The sequence below is a fragment of the Electrona antarctica genome, assembly GCF_951216825.1.
Source record: "Electrona antarctica genome assembly, chromosome: 15".
In the NCBI taxonomy this organism is placed as follows: Eukaryota; Metazoa; Chordata; class Actinopteri; order Myctophiformes; family Myctophidae; genus Electrona; species Electrona antarctica.
The window spans coordinates 35,587,515-35,605,989 of record NC_136796.1 but is presented as its reverse complement, the minus strand read 5'-3'; the positions used below and the strand labels follow the sequence as shown (position 1 = coordinate 35,605,989).

The window sequence follows — 18,475 nt, the reverse complement described above, 5'->3', positions numbered from 1 at the left end:
TGGGTGAATGTAATGCACAATCTATGTAAAGCGCCTTGGATAAAGGCGCTATATAAATGCACCATTTATTATAAAAAACTCAATGCAATGACGCGCTTCATAAAATTGTATAATAATTATAGGCGCACATACCAATTAATAATACTTAATAAACATAACATCACGAAGCATTTTATAATGTTGAGTATCAATGCTTTATAAGTGCTGGACACTCAAATGTATCTATCTATCTATTAGTTCAATGGTAATGGTGTCATAATGCTGCTTAAATACAAATTATTAAGAGTACTTCTTAGTGCTTATAACTGGAATCATAGTGTCAATACAATTATAATGCAACCCTACTTGACCATATAATTATAAAATGCTTTATTATGTATTATGATTACGATCGAGCGTGAGTATTTCTGAGTACTTTTTTGGTGTTATAAGTAGATTAGTGTGTTATCAAATTATTTACAGAATCAGATAAAAAAATAGAACACTTAACATCAGACAAATGTCATATAGAGAACTTTCTTTTATTTCAGAACTACAATGTGATTCAGTTTCCTTTCCTTTTTTTTTTTTTTTTTACACATAATGGATACAGACTTAACTGTATTCCAGTTTACAGCAAAAAAATAATGAACCTACGATGATCCTGTGATTCTCAATGCAGCAAAACAAAAAAAGAAATATTATACATTATGTACATCGCTCACTGGACAAGGTGAGGCCTAGCTCCGTTTGTAACCTCACTCTACGCTTTAGCTCCGAGAAGAGGTTACGTATCAGTACCAGTCGTCCCACCCCCGACTTAAACCTTTACGTTCCTGTCCTAAGTTTATCATCTGTAGCTCGGTTCTGGTACCTTTAGTTTTTGGAAACGATGCTGCGAACAGGGTTTTCGCCACTGTTTTTGGACGGCTCAACCGATGCAGGGATATCCTGATAAGTAACCTCTTCTCTGAGCTAAAGCGTAGAGTGAGGTTACAAACAGAGCTAGGCAGGGCCTTGCTGCTGTGGCGCTTTACAAAAAAAATGGTACGAACTGGGAAGAGGAGAGAGAGAGAGAGAAAGAGAAGGAAGAAGGAATAGAGAGGTAGAGAGACTGAGAGGGCATGTGAGATAAGAGCAGTGGTTCCCAAACTTTTTAGCCTGTGACCAAAAAGTGAAATTAGATGTTTTCCCCGGGACCCAAACGAGTGGAAACAGCAGATCTACAAGCTCACAACGCGTCGCTTCACGCCGAGGTTGTGAGCTTGTAGATCGGCTATTTTCATGATTTCTTGGTTCTCGTTTTTTTCTGTACGCGCGGAGAAGCCGAGGCGCGACAACGCAAGCGTATTTACTTGAGCGCGGTCCCGTGACATTGTCGCGCGCGTGCTCGTTTCGTGCACACGCCCGCAACTGACCAGACCTGGATTCTGTTTAGCTTTTTTTTGTTAACGCTTCCCTTCCCTCAGGGGAAGACGTGTCGTTGATCCAGGCGACAACGTCTGCGTTAATCGATGCCCGCCTGAAAGGACCTTTACAATGTCCCCCCCCCGATGCACGAATGGGTCCCGACCCACTGTTTGGGGAAACAGTGAGATAGAGAATGTGCTGTGATAAGTGTTATATGGTGTACATTAAGCAGCAAAGAGAGAGCGCTATAGAATGAGACTGGAATTTTCTGCTGAACAGTGAAAAACATTTTTGAGACAGTGTACTGGGCCAGAAACGATACTGCGGAGGTAAACCCATGTGAAGACGACGGCAGAGAGGTAAAAGTTGAGACAGATTCTGTAGCCACAGTTATAAAGAGGAGGTATATACTGTACTGCGATAGAAAACAAAAGCTTGCTGGTCCGACGGTCCGTGTAGCATCGTGCGGCGTGCCACACAAATAGTAGTGTAAACTTAACCAGAGAGAGAGAGAGTGTCACAGCATTGTCAAAATGAACAGTGGTCGTAGAATAGGGATGCACCCATATGAAAATTCTTGGCCGATACCGATATATACCGGTTTATTTAGTTTTTGTTGTTTTTATTTCCCCCTTTTGTGCTGCCAGGGAAACAAATACATCTTCAATACAAGAAATAACTGTTCAGAATCTACAGCTTGGTATATAGGCTGCAGATAACCAACATAGCCAACGCAAGATGTACGCTTATCAACAACAGACAAATATCGGCTACTGACATCAGTTAATGCCATGTTTTATTTGCCGATACCGATATTGACCGCTAACGGCAAATATCATCCGATACCGATATGTGGCCGATACAATCGGTGCATCCCTATCGTAGAAGTATAGTGCCAAACACACCGGAACCCAACTCGAGTATTCCTGAGGTGAACCGTTATCGTTTGTTAACAATATTCAAGAAGGTTTTTTCCATTTGTGAGTATAAGCACCGAAATACTGGTGCGGCATTTCACTGCTTGTATCCCGTGTTGAGTCCAAGGCGATCTGACTGAACGGTTAAGTGAATGGCAGCGTTGAACGTGAATGGATGGAATGTGAACAAAATGAAGGCACGGTTGATACCGTGATGGATACTACATGCTTTCAATAAAAAGGTCCAATAGGTGGAAGTTAAACCTGTGTGTTAGAACGCGTGTCATATATATATATATATGAGCTTCAAAGGAAGTGAGCAAATATGAGAGGCTATACTCGTGGTTAGCCTCTAGCCCCCTTGCCAATCAATCTTCTTTTTTTCCTCTTCCATTTGTCAAAAGGAAAACAGATACATTCTCACACTCATTGACAAAAAGAAGATAATTCAGCAAACAAAGAAAAACAAAAAAAACAATGTACCTGTACAAACAACAGGAAATGACACCGTGGTACATCATCACCTTAATCAAGAAGTTATACGATCAACCTCGTACACGCCGTTTGCATTGCATTACATCTCGCATATTTATCACCCTCCCATTCCCCCACTCTCTGCCTCCCTCTTCTCCCTTTCGGCATTGGACGGGGAGAGGGGGAGACGGAGATGGAGAAGGAAATTAGGAAGCGTTCCTCCCCCTCCGGATACCCTATCTAAGGTCAGTTTTAGCATTTCTCCCCCCCCCACCCCCATGGAGGTAGAGCCAGGATCAGGAAATATGACACGTGTGATTTGACTATGTTAATTACACCATAGGTCTGTGCCGGGGGGCAAAGAGCCCTTGGCCAGTTGTAAGGGTGTGGAGGGAGGGGGGGGGGGGTCAGAGGATGGGTCAGACACCGGGGTAGGTGATGGTGGTCAGAAGAACGTTTGGGGGCGAGGGGTGTGTGTGGGGGAGTATCTTACAGTAAACCGAGCGCAGCGCCCCATCCGTCCGTTCGTTCGTTAAAAAAAAATAAAAAAAATAAAAAGCAAAAAAAATAAAAAATAAAATAAGCCCTCCTTCACTGCTGCGCCTCCTCCTCAGTCTCACGGAGGAACTGAAACACGGAGGAGAAGTCCTTGTTGGCGTAGCCGCGGGCGCACATGACGCGGTAGATCTGGTGGGCCAGGGAGCCCAGCGGGACGGGTGTCCGCGTGTTCGTGGCCGTGGTCTGGGCCAAGCCGAGGTCCTGCAGGGCAACCCAGAGAGACAAGAGGTGGGGAAAGAGATAGAGAGAGAGAGACCGAGTTCAGAGAGATGGAATAACATGACTTTCTTTGTTTTTGGTCAGTGGGTTTTTAACCTTATTTATTCAGTATTTGAGCCACGGACGGGTACAGGCATAAGTTCCGACATACTAACAGTCCTCCTCAAAACCAAAATTTGACAGAAACCTAACCCTAACCGCAAGCATGATGCAACGCATGTCGGACCGATGCATGTCGGGAGCAACGGGTGATTGTGATGACATTTAGTCTCTCAGACCCAAAACTATTTTTGTCCACAATTCCACGCTGTATCGATGTGGTACCGTTAGGAGAGAGAACAGGAAAATGTGATTTAAAAAAAAAATGATTCTACATTCTCTAATTGTGTAGACTTCTTGTAAATCAACTAATGCAGATGTTTAACAATAACTTAACGCTTGAGTGTAAAAACATTTTACGCTCTCAAGAGATAAAGATCTACAAAGGTCCTTTCCTTCATCATTTAGCTGGGGACCACCTGGAACCCCCTCAAGGACCACTGGTTGAAAACCACTGTTTTAGGTGACATAGTTGTTGACAAGAGAGGCATACTGATCCTCAACCTGTCAGAGTGTGTGTCATGCTCAATTTATGTTAGCTGGCACGATATGGACACACACACACACACACACACACACACACTGTAGCACAGGTGTATGTGTGCATACATACTGTATCTTATTTGCGCGCGCGTGTGCACTTAAACACACAAAGGAGGAAACAGTGGCAGTAACATCAAGTGACACACATTAGGTCACAGATGGACTGGTGAATGAAGAGCAGGAGAGACACTCTCCTGAGACAAAGGGACGACGACAATAAAGCAACAAAAGACAAACAAAAGGCGAACACAAAAACATAAGAGAGAAAAGAATAGTAGGGACCCTGAATACACTGCTACTGAGGAAGAGGCTTTGCACATTAACAGTAACGTCCAATTTCGGAGTAGGTGTGCGAGAGGTCATAGAGAAGAGTATGTTCCCTTTAATCCATTAAAACCAGATTATATAAATGTCTTCTAAATCTAAATCCTGACAGTTTTTGGTGGCGCTCAAACCTTTTCATGTCAAGGACCCCCAGAATTATCTGTATTTCACCGCAGACTCCCATCTCAAACTAATTTGTTCCAGGGACCCCCCAGAAGCAAGGATATGAGTTAAAAACGTTTGCTGTGAAAGAATATACATATTCAAAGATTTGCACACGTTTTCATGATTTTTCAAGAAATAGCAGATCTTCAAGCTCGTAGAGCGGCACCAAGTGCTGTGCTACGAGGTTGTAGATCTGCTATTTGTCAACAGCTAAAGTTTAACATATAATAATGGTTAAAGTGGTTAAACGCTAAGGTGACGCAGCTACGTTCCAGGTCTTAATGGATTTTTGATGTGAATAAAAGGGACTCAGTGTGCAGAGAGGGCTTCTATAGGACTCTAGGTTGGTACCTTGGCCATCAGAGTCGTGCCGAAGCCTCCCTGGTAGTTGTTGCCGGAGGGAACGCCCTCCATGACGCCTGGCACGGGGTTGTAGGAGTCACTGGACCAGCAGCGACCCGACGACATGTTCAGGATCTGGGCCAGCAGCTTGGGGTCCAAACCCAGTCTGAGGGAGAGAGAGAGGGAGAGAGAGAGGTCAGAGCAATACAATTAAGTGCAGTGATTTCTTTACCCCCTAAAACATGATCATCACGTACTATGATTATACTATAGGACAGTGGTAAGTGAGGGACAAATACAATGCTCTTTATTCTTGTGATTCATGAATCAAAATAGGCATGCCAGGTTTGTTAGAGTCCGTCTGTCAATGACAAGTATTAACAGGAGCTTGTGACTAAAATAATGACGCCATTGGATCCATTGGAATAGATGTTCTTCCTCCACACCCCCCCTTTTTTTTGGGACATACCGTCATCCACAGTGGTTCATTTATTTATTATGACTCTTCTCTAGTCTTCTACTGTGGAAGGGATAATGAGCGGCATGCGAGAGCAGAGTAAAGTGGATAGAGGAGGCGAGGGGAGGGGAGGGTGTGAGGAAGAAGAGCAGAGCAGAGTGGATAGAGGAGGCGAGGGGAGGGGAAGGTGTGAGGAAGAAGAGCAGAGCAGAGTGGATAGAGGAGGCGAGGGGAGGGGAAGGTGTGAGGAAGAAGAGCAGAGCAGAGTGGATAGAGGAGGCGAGGGGAGGGGGTGAGGAAGAAGAGCAGAGCAAAGCAAAGGAGGCAGAGGAGGAGGGCGGCGGCGATCATGAAATTTATTGAAAAACAGAGCAGAAGTGTAGCGTAGAGGAGAAGAATGGATGGTTGTGGGACGGCCGGGCGGGCAGGAGGGGGTGCAGGTGATGCCGCTGACCCATGTTGAACCCTGGGCCCCTGCCTACGACCATTCCTCAGTGTTAATGGCCGAGTGGGGGACCTGGTAATGCCGGCTAATGCACTATTGATGTTTAACAGCACCTCTATCCTTCATCATCCCTCCTTCACGAGAAAAGAAGAGGTAGAGGAGAGAGAGATGGGGGGGGGGGGGGGGGGAGACAAAGAGGGAGAGCTAAATAGAGGGAGAGAGATGAGGCCAAGTGTTTAAGGACCAAGCAGTAGCTATAAACTCCTAGCTGTCATACAAACACGCGCTTTCATAGTTCCCGAGTCGTCATTTCAGAGGTAGCTGGCTAAATAGAAAATACACATCCTCCCTGTCTGCCAGAGAGAGAGAGAGAGAGAGAGAGAGAGGAGAGAGAGCATAGAGAGGGAGGAAAGGAGAGACAGAAGGTGGTAGAAAAAGAGGTGGGCAGGGAAGGAGAGAGAGAGAGAGAGAGAGACTGCAAAAACGGCAAGCAGTGGCGGGCGGGCGTAACCCCGGCGTCTGTACAGGGCAGTGTGTGTTAGCGCTTTTATGCCATTTTTATTTTATTTTAAAGGCACAGTGTAAAGACACCACATCAAGCCCAGTCCAACAGTAACTTACAGGCCTGCAACTCTATTCTGCTCTCAGTATGACAATTAAACCATCATAGGTCCTTAAAGCCAGGGCTCTCCCCCCTCGCTCCCTCCCTCCACCTGGCTCTCATTCTGCCATTACTGCCACAGTTTTTATTAGCTGTCTACCGACTAATTAAGAATGGGAATTACATTTACACTCTCTCTCTCTCTCTCTCTCTCGCTTGTTCTCTTTATGTCTTTTGTTTCCTGTAAGCTTCTCCCGCACCCTCTTTTTTTAACAGACTGTTTTGGAAATGTGGTATAAGTGACACAGTGTGTGTGTATGTGTATATATAAAGCTGTTTTCTTACTCTTTTCCCCCCCCCATTCTAAACGGTATAGTCTTCCCTGATGATGGCTTTTTCAGTTTGTGCGTGCCCCCCCCGCCCCCCCACCCTCCACACACAGCGTTTTCTTCCTCTTCCCCTCCACTCAATCTCCTCTCCTCATCCCCCTGTCTGAGGACTCTAGGGGACATATGTTTGACATCGCAAACCCCCCCAATCTCTCTCTCTCTCTCACAGTCTCTCTCTCACACACACACACACACACACACAGACACGCGCGCACGCGCGCACACACACACACACACACGCACGCACACGCCCCTCTCTGCGTTCTGGGTGAGCAGCTGAAAAGGTTACTGGCGGAGCTACAATAAAGCGCGTCCGAGCGCGCAGATCGTTTGTTATACCGACTCGCAGAGACGCTGACGGGGAGCTGTTGTCCTCTGTTTAACGATAAATCAATGAAGTCCCCACCCATCTCACATGAGCGCACACACACACGCACGCACGCACACACATGTTTATATACAGACAGAAAAAACACCGGTGCGCATCCCTAGTTATTAGCTGACATGGCAGTGTTGCTAATTTGCGTGGAGAACAGGACATGTCACGCTTAACAAGATTGACATGGATAAGCGTGCACGCGTTTATCGCGCGCACACACACACATACATACACACATACACACCCCAAGTGTTGGTGCTGCAGGTGAAGGAGACATGACCGTAACATTACAGGCTGAGGATAAAAAGGTGTCCAACATGTGACAGAGGAAGAAAAAATACGGGGCTTGATAACGGCATGGCTTCAATCAGTGTTGCCAGATTTTGCAAGAGAAACGAGCAGCAAAGGTCTATGAAAACAAGCCACAAAAGAAGTGACTATGTGTAGGTATAAGGCACACTCAGCCTGGGGTGCCCAGGCAGCAAAATAATAATAAGTAAAAGTATTTGGGGGGAAAAAGAAAATCAACATTTTACAAATTTTAAACAAATTGTATGGGCGTCCCTAGCACAAAATTATCTTTTCAGATGGGGGTCTATACGGACAAATACATCAATCAATTTGGAGCTCCTTCCTTGACATGGAAATGTCAAGGTTTAAACACTCAGGAAACAAGCCCAAAGCCCCAATAAGCAACTACCACTTTATTAGACACCAATATTTACAAGCAACCTTTAGAGAAAAACAAGACCAAAGTCCCTTAGAATAAGCAGACTTGGCAACACTGGCTTCCATGTGCATCTCTGAAATCATGTTGATGTTAGTCTGGATCTGGGATAATGAATTCACAAAATGTGAAAATAGTAACAAAAAAAAGACATTCACACTAAATTGTGAAAAGATATGCAGGGTGTTTTAAGCATTATGTTATACTTTAGCTATTGAAAAATAGATCTACAAGATTTTTCAAGCTTGAAAAATCGAGAAAATGTGGCGCAAGTTTTTGAATATAATATTCTTTCAGAGCGAATGTTTTAAGTCAAATCTTTGCTTCTGGGGGGGGGGGGGGGGGGGGGGGGGAGGGTCCCTGGAACAACATATTTTCCGATGGGGGTCGGCGGCCAATTACATATAATTTCTGGGGTCCTTGACATGAAATAGTTTGATAACCACTGATATAGAAACATAGGCTTTTCAGAAAACGGTCAGGATTTAGAAGCAATTGTTTTAAAATCGTCTAAATGGGTTTAATTCCTTGGCCTAGTGGCAGCGTGCAGACATTCTATACTGGTCAGACCAGTGGATTCTTTCAGAATAGAGTGCCCAGCGTTTTTTGGACGATTTAAAAAGTCCCCAGACGTCTTGGGCACCACAGGGGGTTATTATAAAGACATCTGGAGCCGTCCTGGGCATACAATGTGTTAAAATCGTCTCATATAAGTACTGTGGTCCAAAAGTAAACAAACTTGTCTCTGCGATATTGTCGGGGAGGTGCCTCTGTATTGTTTATGACAGTCAGTCCCTCATATTTGATACGGTCCGTTTCTAGCAAAAATGTAACTAATTCAGCAGCAGTACCATTCACGTTTTCTCGCAGTCAGTTGATTCTTCATATCCATTTGAGTGAAACGGCCGGGATGATTTGCTTATTTTTCAAACACAGTTCTTATATGAGGCGACCTAAAATCCCCCTATGGGGATTACAATGAAAACTAGAAAAAGTGCCCCTCGGGGCACAGGTCTCCACCAGGCCAGGTCAGGTTGTGGCCTCCTGGTGGCGCTATAATAGGCCAATGTGAAAAGGGTGCCATTTGGCAATTGGATAATTTGAGGCATTTTGTTCCAAAAATGTGTTCACACCTATGTTGGTGGCGCTATAACAGGCCAATGTGAAATGGGTGGGATATATTCCTCAGCCTAGTAGGAAAATCTGTGAAAGATTTCACGTAAATTGCACGCTGCGTTCATGATTCGAGGCTTTTTGTTTCAAAAGGGCCAATCCTGCAAACTTTGAAAGCCAATGTTAGCCAATTAGGATGGAATATTAAATATCGGACAATGTTCTTCCAAAGTCGGCCTCATGGTGGCGCTATAACAGGCCGTTCTGGAAATTATGGGGCAGAGGTTCATCGTTGGCATCCAGGGAGTGTGTGTGCAAAATTTGGCATCGATCAGGTTAACGGTGCCGGAGATTAGCTGTTCACAGACGGACGGACGGACAGACGGAGTGCAAAACCTACTCTCTCCCCATGCCTTCGGCCTGGTGAAGAAAATGCCAGCTAAGTTATTAACTAATTAGCTGGGGACCCCCCAGGGGCCCTCGAGGACCCCACTTTGAGAACCACAACTCTAGACGGCGTGACTCCTAAGACCATAAAAAAGAGAGATGGTGACGGAAGAAGGAAGGCGTGGCGGGTTGGCCCTTGATGTTTACACACCAGGCAAGTGGAGTTCATTTGCGGCGGGCAATATTAACACCGTCTTGTTTCGCTGGCGATTAAGCTCTTCATCTGACCCCGCGGCTCGATGCCACAGGAGAGGAAGCCGAGCTCCGCTTTCCCCCCGTTTATTGTTGCATTAAAGAGGTAACGAGTGGCGTTTACGCGCACACACGCCAGTGTTTACTGTCACATTTTAAAGAGGTAACAAGTGCGTTTATCGGGCCAACTTTCATCTTCATTTGGAACATATGCTCGCCATTCAATTCGCCAACAGTCGCAAAGGGAGAGAGAGAGAGAGAGTAGAGGGAGGCGGAGGGATGCAAACCTCCTTCTCTGTGCGTCTTCATCTGCTCTGGTGGCCTAATTTTTGAGAGAGAACGAATGAGCACGGGCGATGTTGTGCACTTTTACGCGTGTAACTGTGAGCGCGTGACAGGGTCTGCATGGAGACTATAGTAGATCTGCTTCTTAAATCAGTATTTTCTGAAAATCTATTTTTATTCAAACCTATGTTTCTTTTCCAGATACAAATTTGTCTCAATTAAATCAACCTGATCGACTTACTGTTGCTCCGCTAGATATATGTGTCTGTCTGTCTGTCTGGCTGTCTGTGGTGTCAGAAACCCAGTGGTTATTAGGTAGTGGGCGGGGATTTGCATGCATCAGGGCTAGTATTTGGAAGTATACGGATTGATTGATTGAAGTATTTATTAACAGTTTGCAGAATGGGTACATTTCCCATGAAAGCACAACTCGGTTAAGTGCTACAGTGCATAGTAGTGCTTGCACACACACATACATACATACATGTACACACACGTGGTGCGAGGGGGGGATCCGTCCGCCATGTAAAGCCCTCATTTCTCATCCCTGTGTACTGCACACATCTCCCTGGGTCATTCTCTCTCTCCTTTCGGCCACGCTCCCTTCATCTGCCTGTGCATCATTAAAAAAAAATCACTGCTGCCTTTTGCAACCTCGTCTCTCTGGTCTATTCTCTTTTCCTTGTCTTCCTCTCTCGTGACTGTTCGCCTCCCTTTCTCTCTCTCTCTGCCGTTGACTGGCTGGCAGCGCTACTGAAACTGACACAAAGCAGGGAAGAGACGGATCACACAGGGAGGAGCAAGAATGGCACACAGTAAAAATCCTCTGCGTTCCTTTGTGTCCACGTGTAACTCACCAGCGTACAAATGGAACCAAATGCACCTTCTCGACTGAGTTACATTTTTACAAAAGGAAATATATACAGTATATATATTATTCTTCTTTTTTAAATGAGGAGCTAAAGGAAACGGGGAAAAGAAAGAGAGAGAGAGGGGAGAAATGGGAGGCAGACTGAAAGGCGGCGTGTGGTTATAATTGTCATGCGTGGCCATTCCCACCACTCAGGGAACGCCACGCTCTGTCGGACACGGCCCAAGCTTCCATCTCAGATCAACAAATTAGTGCCACGAGCAGGGCCGGCCAATGTGTGTGGGTGTTATGTATGTGTGCGTGTGTGCATGTGTGTGTGTGTGTGTTTGTGCGCGCAGGTATTGAGGAAAGGGCAGCTCTATCAGGCCCCAACTCTGGCATGATAAAATGTTATTGCCGTTTTCCTGTAAATTGGCTGTGAGTGCTCGGTCCTCTGTGTGCGTGTGTGCGTGCGCATTGCGCACGTGCGTGTGCGCCAGCTCCTCTCTGCATAAGGAGGATGAGCCGCAATGCAGCGTGGGAGATTTACGGGCGTGGGCTCTCTCTAAACGATGACAGTCTTTGTCAACCCCTTTAATAAAGCCCCCCAGAGATGGGCTACACACACACACACACACACACACACACACACACACACACACACACACACACACCCCCACACCCCCCGTCCTGAGGTTGTATATGGGCCAAATATTCTCCAAAGATAAGACATCACCAATATAAAAACTCAAAGCTAGCCTACAACGGCGGTTTTGGAAGCTATTCTTAGCCTGATCTGATAGTCATGCAAGCCACCGACGAGCGTTAGCTGAGGAACTTATACTGTACGTTGATTAAAGAAATGCTTCCTACGGTGCTGGGGAAGTGTGCAACGGCTGTGTATGAGTGTGAGGATCTGTGTAGTGTGTGTGTGTGTGTGTACACGTGTGTGTGTGTGTGTGTACACGTGTGTGTGTGTGTGTGTGTGTGTGTGCGTGTGCACAAGCAGGGTGGTGTGTGGTGTGTAAATCTGTGTTGCCGCCTTAATGCCTCCATATTTCAAGGGTCTAGTGGGGGGATTTATGTGCAAGTGCTCATGCCAATTTTCCTTCTCCGTCTCACCACAGATAAATCAGCTGCGCTAATACAGCTGCGCTGTGTGGGGAACGAGTGCACGCACACGCACACGCACACGCACACGCACAGTGAGATAGACACACAGACAGACAGTCAGACACACACAGCTAAGATGTACAAGCCACAACAACACATCAGACCAAACAACAGGGATACAAAAACCTAGTTATGAACGAGCCGAGGAATATAGAAAGACCTGTCCTTCATACAATGTGTCCACTGTCATCTCTTAAGCCTGATTTACGCTTTTTGACGTTGCACAGCACTTTGACTTCAAAGCGCCAAATCAGGCTTCATCCTCAACTTCCAAGTCAGTAGCGGGTTTCACCAACCAAGTCCCTCGCTTACACCTGTAAGCTGCGTGAACTGGACAAAGCCTTTTTAACCCTCCTCGGATTGACCTCGGCTCAGAAAAGCTGCTTCAAACTACAACTCCCATCATGCTCGGCCTCGTCCCGGCCAAAGTGGCTGTGTGCCGGCCCCGGGGTTGGAGGTGATCATGATGGGAGCAGTATTTTGAAGGGAAGTGACATGGGTTGGGACCAAGGGGCCAGTGAGGCACTCCAACGTTGAAGCACTGGGCCCTAGTGGTAAGAGGAGGGACTACAGTCGGACCCGTGGATCCATGACCGGGAAACCCTGTGCAGCTGGGCTTTAACATTGAGCGCTCGGTTGCACTTCCGCATTTCACCACCAAAATTTGGAGGTCAAATGCGGAAGTAGACGTTTTGTGACGGTCCTTCCGGGTGCTTCAAAACGCCACTGAGCAACTTCCACTGACATGAATAGCGGGGGGGGGGGGGGGGGGGGGGGGGCGGAGCTTCTCAGTCTCTATCCTTTTAATACTCTATGGTTGGGACAGGACGACACCAGTGGATCAGTCAGTGGATTTAAATGCATGAGGCTCGGTAAAGAGGGGTCAGTAAACCTTGCCCATATTTGGAATCACTAGAGGCGGCCCTCCCTCACAGGTAGAGTTCACACCCATGTCTCTGAGTGATAGTGTCAGGGGCTTGGTCAGAGAGTACCTGTTGTAACCGTCTCTTTTACGCCCATAAATGGAGATCTCTGTATCTGTCTGTCTACTTGTGTCCCTGTATGGAGGAGATCGCTCCCTCATATGCTCATATATGGGCACTTGGGAGTAAAGAAGAGAAACAACCAAGGCGAAAGGATATCTGAACTACTCGACAGCAGGCACCGCACTCCCTCGAGTCTTAGCCGCTTGCACACGCCATGATTTAAGTCGGTCGGTATAAGATATGCACATAATAATAATAATAATACTACATGAGATTTATATATAATAGGGCTTTTCTTAATACCCAAACTCGCTTAAACTAAACAAAATAAAGACAGAAAGGGATATTTGAATAAAAAGTCTGAAAAGGTGGGTTTCGACTGAGCTTTGAACAGGGCGAGGGTGAGGTGGGGGTGGCTTTGAAGTGAGGTGGGAGTGAGTTCCGAAGGGAGGGGGCTGCAACTGAGAAAGCCCCGTCACCCCATGGTGCGTATTTTGTTTTGGGGATGTCCAAGACTAGAGGGGCGGATTCAAACAGACGCTGGAAAACGACGGCGGCTCCCTATTGGTTCACCAACTTATGTGCCCGCCTTCATATTTAGTATATCAGTTGAATAGTAGTGGGTACCGCAATGGGTACTCTTGTTGCGACCAAGGAAGGGACTGCATCATCAACTTATGTATTAGCACGGCGCGTTTCGCCGTGAGCTTCGTCAGGTGCAGTCCCTTCCTTGGAAGGTTTATTTCTCTTTTTGAAATAAATATCTTGGACTAAATACCTTGGTATCAATATTGTGGCTATGTTGTGGAGATGCTTTCCTCAAAATATAATCAAGATATTGATGCTTTCACAAAATATTTATTCAATAATTATATTATTATTCATATTACATCATCAGTAATGCTGATATAATAACTAAAGGAGTAAAGGCAAATACTGGAACAGCTAGAATGGTCAGTTCATTCAGACATTTATATCAGTTTACTGTAATGCAGCCTTTTAAAGGAACATACTGTATAGTGCTTTCAAATTTGAGAAATTTATAATGGGGCTCAATGGCAGCTCTATGGCACGTCAAAAAATCACTTTCACCTAGAAACTCCATTCACACATTGTATAATTCAGCTTACTGTGGAGACAAATGCTGGAACTTTTTACTTTGAAATGATTTGTAGTTTGAGTTATTGAACTTAAACGCCCAATGCATTCTCAATGGCAATAGCACAAACCTTGGCATGCTACTAGTCCTACATCAGGGGTGCCCACACATTTATGACGTGAGATCTACTTTCAAAATGAACAGCTCAACAAGATCTACCGACTGAAGAAATAAGTACCATTGCTGAAAATAGTTTAAATATATAATGTACCTGGTGGGGCTTTGGAATAGGGAAAAATTATGACAGGCAGTTTCTGCTGTCAAAATATGTCCCCCCCGTATTTAACTTAAACGCCCAATGCATTCTCAATGGCAATTGCACAAACTTTGGCATGCTACTAGTCCTACATACTTAGACCTAGAAACCCCATTCAAACCTATATAGGTTCATCTTACGGTGGACATGTTTGCCTGAAAAGAAATCTTTGAAATGTTTCATAGCTTTAGAAATATAGTGCTTTCAAATTTGAGAAATTCACAATGGCAGATATTGGCACGTCAAAAAAGCACTTTCATCTAGAAACTCCATTCACACTTTTTATAATTCAGCTTACTGTGGAGACACATGCTGGAACTTTTTACTTTGAAATGTTTTGTAGTTTCTGAGTTATTTAACTTAAACGCCCAATGCATTCTCAATGGCAATAGCACAAACTTTGGCATGCTACTATTCCTATACTTACCAGGGTTTTAGAAATATAGTGCTTTCAAATTTGAGAATGGGGTTTTAGAAATATAGTGCTTTCAAATTTGAGAAATGTATAATGGGGCTCAATGGCAGCTCTATGGCACGTCAAAAAATCACTTTCACTATTTTTTGATGTTTTTTGGAATAGGGAGAAATTATGACAGGCAGTTTCTGCTGTCAAAATATGTCCCCCCCGTATTTAACTTAAACGCCCAATGCATTCTCAATGGCAATAGCACAAACTTTGGCATGCTACTAGTCCTACATACTTACACCTAGAAACCCCATTCAAACCTATTTAGGTTAATCTTACGGTGGACAGGTTTGCCTGAAAAGAAATCTTTGAAATGTTTCATAGTTTTAGAAATATAGTGCTTTCAAATTTGAGAAATTCACAATGGGGCTCAATGGCAGATATCGGCACGTCAAAAAAGCACTTTCACCTAGAAACTCCATTCACACTTTTTATAATTCAGCTTACTGTGGAGACACATGCTGGAACTTTTTACTTTGAAATGATTTGTAGTTTCGGAGTTATTTAACTTAAACGCCCAATGCATTCTCAATGGCAATAGCACAAACTTTGGCATGCTACTAGTCCTACATACTTACACCTACTGTACAACATTGTTGCCACATCAAGATATTATGATATCCAAAATCGCAGATAATAGCTAGTCTCAAATCAGAATATTGATGTCATATCGATTTTCATCGCTGGAGAAAAGATTCAAACCTATTTGACTTCTTCATGCTGACAGAATTAGCTGGGTAGTTATTGGTCGACTGCACCAGTGTACCATCCTCAAAATTGAAGCAATAGAGTCTAATAACATGGTCCAATCTACAGCTTGCGATAGTACGTTTCTGTGTGTTTCTGTATGCAGTTTGTGAACAAAACCACACAAATCACAATATGCACTGTTCACTGGAATTCTGGACCAGCCATACTATACGGCAGGGGTTCTCAAACGGTTTTGGACCAGCCACCCCTTGGAGTGGAAGAATCTTTTCCAAGTGCCTCCTCGCAACACCGATAAACATAATTACAACCTTACATTTAGGATGCAATCAATTGGAACTATTTGTATTAAAAAAACTTTACAATCAAAGTCATTCAGACCCATTTCATAGTCATAAACAGAAACCACTACTACAGGGCTATTCAACTAAATTGTTCAGGGGGCCACATTGTTAGATGTTGTGACTCGCCTAGTCTCGCGTTGCCAGACTGTTCGCAATTTCCAAAAGCTTCCGTCATACAGTCGGAAGCAACGGCTTTACTCATGATAGAAGCTCTATCATGAGTAAAATATAAAGCGGAAGTGGAGCTTTCAGAAAATGAAATTATATTGTGCATGTCATGTGCATGTCATCACCTGCACACCAGATTAGAGGAATTTTCAAAATATGGAATAAAATTTTTGAAACGCCTTTTTGAAAAAAAGGCGCCATTGGCACTCTAGGACATCAGGGGGAGGCGTCCAAAGGCGTCCTGTGTCACCGAGTGAGTTAAAATATATTTTTGTGAACGGAAATGGCAGCTTCCTTACTCGGATTTCGGGAGCTGTAGTTCCAGACTCTATATAGCATTCGTAGATTGCGGAATAGTTGTAGATGACTCGCCAAACTCTAGTTCGGAGTTCAGGAGAGTGTGATTGGTCAGTTGGGTCACAGGTGAGGTGTGATTTCTTCCCCCCCTCTACCTCGCCCCGTTCAGAACCCAGTATACCTTTTTGTTATTTGGGACGACCCCCGCCTATACTCTGTGTATGTAATGGTTGAGCCCCACGGCAGCTTTTGGCATTGATCTGGTTGCTATGGCAATGCCGCGTCACTTCCAGCTATGGGATGTAAAAGTCTGACCAGCATTTACCTCGGTTACAAACAGGATTTTCAAACCTCTTTCAAACCAAGCTATCCTTGGTGGATCTTCTGCCATCCAAAGTTTGGATCTAATTTGTGAATTTGTTAATTTACAACTTTAGAAGAAAAAAGTCCTTCTGCACACCTACAGTGGACAGGTGCGTCGGATAACAGGAACTGGAGAAGTAGAGAAAAAAGGATCCCGCACACCGTCTTCACTTGAATTAGATTTATTGAGCAACGTTTGGGTCGTTCAGACCTTCATCAGGCATCATGCCTGATGAAGGTCTGAACGACCGAAACATCCAATTCAAAAATCTAATTCAAGTGAAGACAGTGTCTCTTAATTTACAACATTGACATTTCATTCCCCCAACTTTTGACTACTGGAACGGCTTAATATCCCGTCAGGCATTAGTAAAGGTTTTATGTGATATAATCGATATGTTCCGTTCTATCTTTTCCTTGTTTCTGCTCCCGGGCAGTGTGTACAGTATGTGTGTGTGCCGCTGGCTGACAGTACCTGATGCCGAGGTTCATGGTCTCTGCGGTCCCAATCATCCCGATGGCTAGCAGCATGTTGTTACATATCTTAGCTGCCTGGAGGGGGAACCGGGAGAGAGGAGAGGAAACATTATTCTGTGTGTGTGTGTGTGTGTGTGTGTGAGTGAGTGAGGAGGGGGGGCTTGAGTGTTTGAAAGACAGCAATAGTGTGTCTTTGAAAGTGCATTAATCCATAAAACAGTTTTAAGGCTCTGTTCCATTTAGTGTGCAGTGGTTCTCAAACCTGATAATTTCAAGGACCCCCATAACTGAGTGTACAAATGGAACCAAATGGACCCATTTGGTTCCATTTGTACACTCAGAGTTACACACCCGTACGGGGCCATTTGGAACCCACTCAAGGACACTTTGAGACCTACTAGTGTAGGTGTTCCCAGTGAAACAACACGCACGATAGCAGCACCCTGACTATGTTTGACCCAGAGTATAAAGAAGGATAGATACTGAACCGGCGCGATAGCACCACCCCCCCGCTATTCATGTCAGTGGAAGTTGCTCAGTGGCGCTTTGAAGCACCCGGAAGAACCCTCTACTTCCGCATTTGACCACCAAATTTTGGTGGTCAAATGCGGAAGTGCAACCGAGCGCTCAATGTTAAAGCCCAGCTGCACGGGGTTTCCCTGTCATGAATCCACGGGTCTACCTGCAGTCCCTCTTCTTACCACTAGGGCCGAGCGCCTCAACATTGGAGAGCCTCACTGGGGCCTTGGTTTGACCAGAATGGAACAGAGCCTTCATTAGTATCAGCAGTAACACCTGTGAAGGAAGTATAGGGGCCCCAAGTTCTTTCCAAAATGGCGTGCATTCAATTCTCCTCACCTGTCCCGTGCCGACCTGTCCACAGTACACCACGTTGGCTCCCATACAGGTCAGCAGCTCCTGGGCAGCGTGGTACTCCTCCTCTAGCCCACCCACCATGAACGTTAGGTTGGCCAGCCTGGCAGCCCCCTCACCTGCACACACACACACACACACACACACTTTACTATACTTGTGTGGACATAAACCTTTTTAGGACGGCATTGAAAATAGCTGACAAAGTGCCAAAAGACACACTGTGAGCTCGTAGATTGGCGATTTTCAGTACATCGCCATACAACCATGCCATATAGTATAAAATAGGG

General features: G+C 45.1%; 1 protein-coding gene across 1 annotated transcript in view; it reads right to left on the bottom strand.

Annotated features, from left to right (window-relative positions):
* Positions 1–502: 502 nt before the first annotated feature.
* hibadha (3-hydroxyisobutyrate dehydrogenase a) overlaps positions 503–18,475 on the bottom strand; it is a 46,709-nt gene continuing 28,736 nt past the window's right edge. The window contains exons 5-8 of the mRNA XM_079523360.1: positions 18,171–18,304; positions 17,311–17,387; positions 5,040–5,196; positions 503–3,539 (exon numbers count right to left, since the gene is read on the bottom strand). Coding sequence (XP_079379486.1) covers positions 3,372–3,539; positions 5,040–5,196; positions 17,311–17,387; positions 18,171–18,304 — 536 coding nt within the window. The 3' untranslated portion in view covers positions 503–3,371. The remainder of the gene's footprint in view (positions 3,540–5,039; positions 5,197–17,310; positions 17,388–18,170; positions 18,305–18,475) is intronic.